This window comes from Otolemur garnettii, unplaced genomic scaffold (assembly GCF_000181295.1).
Source record: "Otolemur garnettii isolate 467f Iridium unplaced genomic scaffold, OtoGar3 scaffold00152, whole genome shotgun sequence".
In the NCBI taxonomy this organism is placed as follows: Eukaryota; Metazoa; Chordata; class Mammalia; order Primates; family Galagidae; genus Otolemur; species Otolemur garnettii.
Window position 1 is genome coordinate 2,163,707 of NW_003852547.1, and position 4,931 is coordinate 2,168,637.

The 4,931-nt window shown below is 54.1% G+C and overlaps 2 protein-coding genes across 4 annotated transcripts in view; both read left to right on the forward strand.

The window, feature by feature from the left end:
* Nucleotides 1-2,340, forward strand: part of APOC4 (apolipoprotein C4) — a 3,142-nt gene extending 802 nt beyond the window's left edge. Inside the window, exons 2-3 of the mRNA XM_003799592.3 lie at nucleotides 1,414-1,552; nucleotides 1,986-2,340. Coding sequence (XP_003799640.1) covers nucleotides 1,414-1,552; nucleotides 1,986-2,151 — 305 coding nt within the window. The 3' untranslated portion in view covers nucleotides 2,152-2,340. The remainder of the gene's footprint in view (nucleotides 1-1,413; nucleotides 1,553-1,985) is intronic.
* Nucleotides 2,341-2,807: 467 nt separating this feature from the next.
* Nucleotides 2,808-4,931, forward strand: APOC2 (apolipoprotein C2). 3 transcript variants are annotated; one of them, XM_023518944.1, is made up of 4 exons: nucleotides 2,808-2,913; nucleotides 4,000-4,067; nucleotides 4,200-4,386; nucleotides 4,723-4,931. In XM_023518944.1, the coding sequence occupies exons 2-4, from the start codon at nucleotides 4,013-4,015 to the stop codon at nucleotides 4,808-4,810; spliced, it is 330 nt and encodes a 109-aa protein (XP_023374712.1). In that variant the 5' UTR covers nucleotides 2,808-2,913; nucleotides 4,000-4,012; the 3' UTR covers nucleotides 4,811-4,931. The 3 variants fall into 3 exon arrangements, with proteins under 3 accessions (XP_023374712.1, XP_012666669.1, XP_003799547.1); XM_012811215.2 differs by having other exon boundaries at nucleotides 2,809-2,913; nucleotides 4,197-4,386; XM_003799499.3 differs by having other exon boundaries at nucleotides 2,809-2,913; nucleotides 4,227-4,386.

The following is a 4,931-nucleotide window of genomic DNA, read 5'->3' on the forward strand; positions in this document are numbered from 1 at the left end:
AGGCTGGGCTCACATCTGTAATCCTAGCACTCTGGGAGGCCAAGGTGGGTGGATTGCTTGAGCTCAGGAGTTCCAGACCAGCCTTAGCAAGAGCAAGACCCTGGCCTTGAGCCACCTTGCCTGTGGCTCAAGCAGCTAAGGCACCAGTCACATACAACTAAGGTGGTGGGTTCGAATCTAGCCTGGCCCACCAAACAACAATGACTACTGCAACCAAAAAATAGCCAGGCGTTGTGGCTGGCGCTTATTGTCTCAGCTACTTGGGAGGCTGAGGTAGGAGACTCACTTGAGCCCGGGAGTTGGAGGTTGCTGTGAACTGTGATGTTACAGCACTCTACCCAGGTGGACAGCTTGAGGCTCTGTCTCAAAAAAAAGAGCAAGACCCTGTCGATACTAAAAAAAAAAAGTAGCAAAATTGAAGCAGAAAGATCACTGGAGCCCAACAATTTGAGGTTGCTTGAGCTATAATGATGCCCTGGCACTCTACCCAGAGTGGCAGAGTGAAACTCTGTCTCAAATAAATAAATAATCATGAAAATAGAAAAAACTAACTGGGCATAATGGCAGGCGCCTATAGTTCCAGCTACTCAGGAGGCTAATGCAAGCAGATTGCTTAAGTCCAAGAGTTTGAGGTTGCTGTGAGCTGTAATGCCATGGCACTCTACCCAGGGTGACAGGGTGAGAGTCTGTCTCACCCCCTCCAAACACATAAATAGTGCCTACAGTGTGCAAAGCACTATTCCAAGTGCATGATATATATTAACTCTCAATTTCCATGGTCACCCTGAGGTAGGTTCTATTATTATCCCATTCTACAGAAGAGGAAACTGAGTCTTGCAGAGGTTACATTATTGTCCCTTGGGTGCCTCTGTCTGAGTGTGTCACATGGACTCATGTGATGGCTGGGCTCTATAGGCTGTCTAGACGTGTGTGTGCCAGGAAGTAAGCCAACCCATGGGGGAACTGCTGGCCCAGCAGAAGGAACTGACAGCATGGCTAAGTCAACAGCCACCCCTGGGGGCAGAGAGTCACCCTGTCCTGTCCCTCCACTGTCTGCAGAGGTAGCTCAGACAATGTGTGTGTGGGGGGGGTCATGGGAAAACTAAGGGAACAGGGATGTCCCTGGGCAGCAGGATAAAGTGGCAAAAGGAGGCATCAGGAGGGGATTGCAGGGAGGAGGAGTTATAGATGGAGGGAAGACAGGAGGGATCACAGGCACAGGGTGAAAGGAGATGACTGATGATCAAAAGGGGATAGGGGCGGAGGGACATGCAAGGTGAAGGCTGGTAACCAGAGCACCAGCAAGGGCTGCCCCTGGGCTACCAGGAGCAACAGAGGATGAACACAGAAGAGAAGGAAGAAGGGAGGTTCTGGGGTCCCAGCCCAGCCAAGTTGCTCTCTGTCTTCACCTAGCATGCCAGCTGCAAATGCCTCCAGGAACCCAAAGCCCCCCACCAGAGCCGAAGAGTCACTGGAGCCAGGTACAAAGTAAGGTGAAAGAGCTGGTGGAGCCACTAGTGACCAAGACCAGAGAGAGGTGGCAGTGGCTCTGGTGAGTGACCACTGGCCTCTGGGCTGTGGGCCCAGACCCCTGCGTCTGAGGGAGGAGCAGATAGGGCTGAACACCTAGGTCTGAAGGAGGAGGGCCTGAGGGAGGAGGGGCTGGGTGGACCCCTAGGTCTGAGGGAGGAGGGGCTAGGATCTATACCCCTGGGTCTGGGGTAGGAAGGGCTGGGACTAAACCCCTGGGTCTGAGGAAGGAGGGGCTAGGGATCTGGATCCCTGAATCTGAGGGAGGAGGGCTGAGGGTCTGGATCCCTGAATCTGAGGGAAGAGGGGCTGGGGGTATGGATTCTTGGGTTTAAGAAGAGTAGACAGTGAAAGCTGAGATCAGGGACTACTGGGTCACAAGGAGAAAGGGGTGAATACGGTAGAGGACCCCTGGGGTATTTGGAGTCTCCATTGTGACAATCCCTCTCCTGTAGGGGCCCTGGGCCCTTCCAGGGCTTTCTGCAGACCTACTACCATGACCACCTGAAGGACCTGGGTCCTCGCACCAAGGCCTGGCTCCGCAGCTCCAAGGATGGCCTCCTGAACAAAGCCCAAAGCCTGTGTCCCAGGCTTCTCTGTGGGGACAAGGACCAGGATTAGAATGTTCATACGCACCAGGCATGGTGCTCAGTGCGTACAGTTCCAGCTACTTGGGAGGCTGAGGCAGGGGGATTGCTTAATCCCAGGAATGCAAATTCAGCCTGGGCAACATAGCAAGACCTCATCTAAAAAAAAAGTTCTTATTTATACCTCTCCCCAACACCCATAATAAAGAAATTCTTATCTGCGTCCCTGTCTGTATTATTTGTCCCTAACATGGCCAGAGATAACCCCACCAGGAGTTATGAATAGAAGAGGTGACAACTGAAAAGGGAGGGACAGTAGGGGGGTGGTTTGGAGAAAAGGGTCAGAGGATGATCTCTCCACTGTGGGTTTGTGGGAGGTGGGAGACTTCCAGGTACTAAGTTTTAAGAAGGTGCAGGCTGGAGAGCAGGTAGGGGTCAGCAGGTCCCCCTGGTGGCCCCTCACCTGGAACTCTGTCATCATTTCCCATAGGATATAGACCCCAGACCATTTCTGGTGGGTGCCCAGAACCCCCAACCTGTCCACAGCCACAGCCCCAACCAGTTTCTCTCAGGGCTGAGTTTTCAGACTGAGGCCTCCCTGTGGTTTGACCTTGGGGGGATGTCACTGCCCTTTCTGCCCCCACCCACCCCCTCCGCCCCTCCTCCATTCTGTTGGCCAGGACTTTGGCCTAGACCACAGACAGGGCTGGCGGCAGCAGAGGGGAGGTGGACTTCAAGAGCTATAAAACCTTCCTCTGCCAGTTTGGAGTTGGTGAGGCCAGCCTGCCAGTGTCTGGTAAGAGAGGGACTGTAGCTAGGGGTGGGGGAGGATGGCAGGGATGGGCAAAGATTGCTAAATCAGGAATGGCAAGAGTCACCGTGTCAGAAGCTTATGTTGGAATCACAGATTCAGCAGAGTATCTGCCACGCTGTTCCTTTTCCCTGGGTCATTTCTCAACTTCTATGTGCCACAATTTCCTCATCTGCAGAGTGTGGGTGCCCCTTGCACAAGGCAGCCCCTGAGAGTGCCTCACTCATGGGGTTGGGGCTGGGATGAGGCTGAATGAGCAGGTGTGCAAGGACCAGGCCTGGCTAGAGCAGAGTCCTGCACAGCGGAAATGTGCCCTGTCTAGGGTGGCTTCTTTTTTTTTCTTTTTTGAGACAGAGCCTCAAGCTGTCCCCCTGGGTAGAGTGCCGTGGCATTACAGCTCACAGCAACCTCCAACTCCTGGGCTCAAGCGAGTCTCCTGCCTCCGCCTCCCAAGTAGCTGGGACCACAGGCGCCCGCCACAACGCCCGGCTATTTTTTGGTTGCAGCCGTCATTGTTGTTTGGCGGGCCCGGGCTGGGGATTCGAACCCGCCACCTTAAGTGTACGTGGCTGGCGCCTTAGCCGGTTGAGCTATAGGCGCCGAGCCTAGGGTGGCTTCTATTGAATCTGTAGAGCACTTTCTGGCACTGATTGGGTCTTAGTAAAAGATGATGGGATGTTCGCTGCTGGGCCCAGAACTGTTTAGGTGCTCAGGAAAAGCTTCTTGAGTGATAGATGAATGAGAGGATATTAGAATTAAAATGCCCAAATCAGGGCGGTGCCTGTGGCTCAAAGGAGTAGGGCGCCGGCCCCATATACCGGAGGTGGCAGGTTCATATCCAGCCCCAGCCAGAAACTGAAAAAAGAAAAAAAAAGTTCAAATCAGGAGTAGAATCATAAAATGTCTGAAAGTGAGGCCCAAGGCCACCACCATGCCCAAGTCAATCAATGTATTAGAAACGTGACTTGGGCAGGAAGTGGGATCCCAGTCAGGTAAGGGCTTGTGTAGGGCAGGATGGAAGGAACAGACACCTCCAGTGGCCCCCTGCACAACACCCGCTTGGTGTTCCAGGTCTCCTGACGCCATGGGCACCCGATTCCTCCTGGCTCTGTTTCTTGTCCTGCTGGTACTGGGATTTGGTGAGTGAGGGCTGCAGGGCAGGGGGGTGTCTTGAGGAGGGTGATGAGCTCTAAGCATCTTCCCAGCCTTGTCCTTTTCCAACCCTGCCCCTTTCCCCTCCTCTCCTTCCTGCCTCTTTTCCCTTCCAGCAGCTGCCCTGACACACTCGCCCACTGCAGAGGTCCAGGGGGCCCAGCTGCCCCAGCAAGATGAACCCAGCAGCCCGACCCTGCTCACCCAGATGCAGGAATCACTCTCCAGCTACTGGGATTCAGCCAAGGAAGCTGCCCGAGGCCTGTACGAGAAGACATACCTGCCCACTGTGGATGAGAAACTCAGGTAGCACCTGTTTACACTTACGGCACCCAGGATGCCTCCTTCCTCGGACCCAGGGGTCCAGGTTCAAACTTACATTCTTTTTAAGGCCTCAGTGGTTTTGGCACCCAGCTCCCAGCTCCACTGAAACCCAGGATTCTGTGAGCCCCTGTCTACTTAGGGATCTAGGAGTTGGAGTTTGGATTCCAGACACCATTTCCCAAAGGACACAGAATTCTGGGCCCCCAGTGTCCTTCCCTTTAAGGCCTGGGAGTCCAGACCCCCAGCTCTGGCCCCCTCAGACTTAGAAGTCCAGTTCCCAATGCCTCCTTTCTCCAACCCTCTGTCCTTTCTCCCCAGGGACATGTACAGCAAAAGCACAGCAGCCGTGAGCACTTATGCAGGCATTTTCACCGACCAGCTCCTTACTCTGCTGAAGGGAGACTAGTAAGAGCCAGGCCCTGGCACCCCTGGCTCTCCTGACCTGCTCATGACTGGACTGGGCTCCCCCTTCCCAGCCTGCTGCCTGCTCTGAATTCTTATCAATAAAAACTTCCACAGAACCCCAA

What these genes read in the sequence shown, in the direction of transcription:
- APOC2 (XM_012811215.2), top strand. Translation starts at nt 4,013, where the DNA reads ATGGGCACCCGATTCCTCCTGGCTCTGTTTCTTGTCCTGCTGGTACTG. An exon ending in CCTGCTGGTACTGGGATTTG is followed by an intron (nt 4,068 to 4,196) that starts GTGAGTGAGGGC and finishes TTTCCCTTCCAG; the next exon opens with CAGCTGCCCTGACACACTCG. An exon ending in ACTGTGGATGAGAAACTCAG is followed by an intron (nt 4,387 to 4,722) that starts GTAGCACCTGTT and finishes CTTTCTCCCCAG; the next exon opens with GGACATGTACAGCAAAAGCA.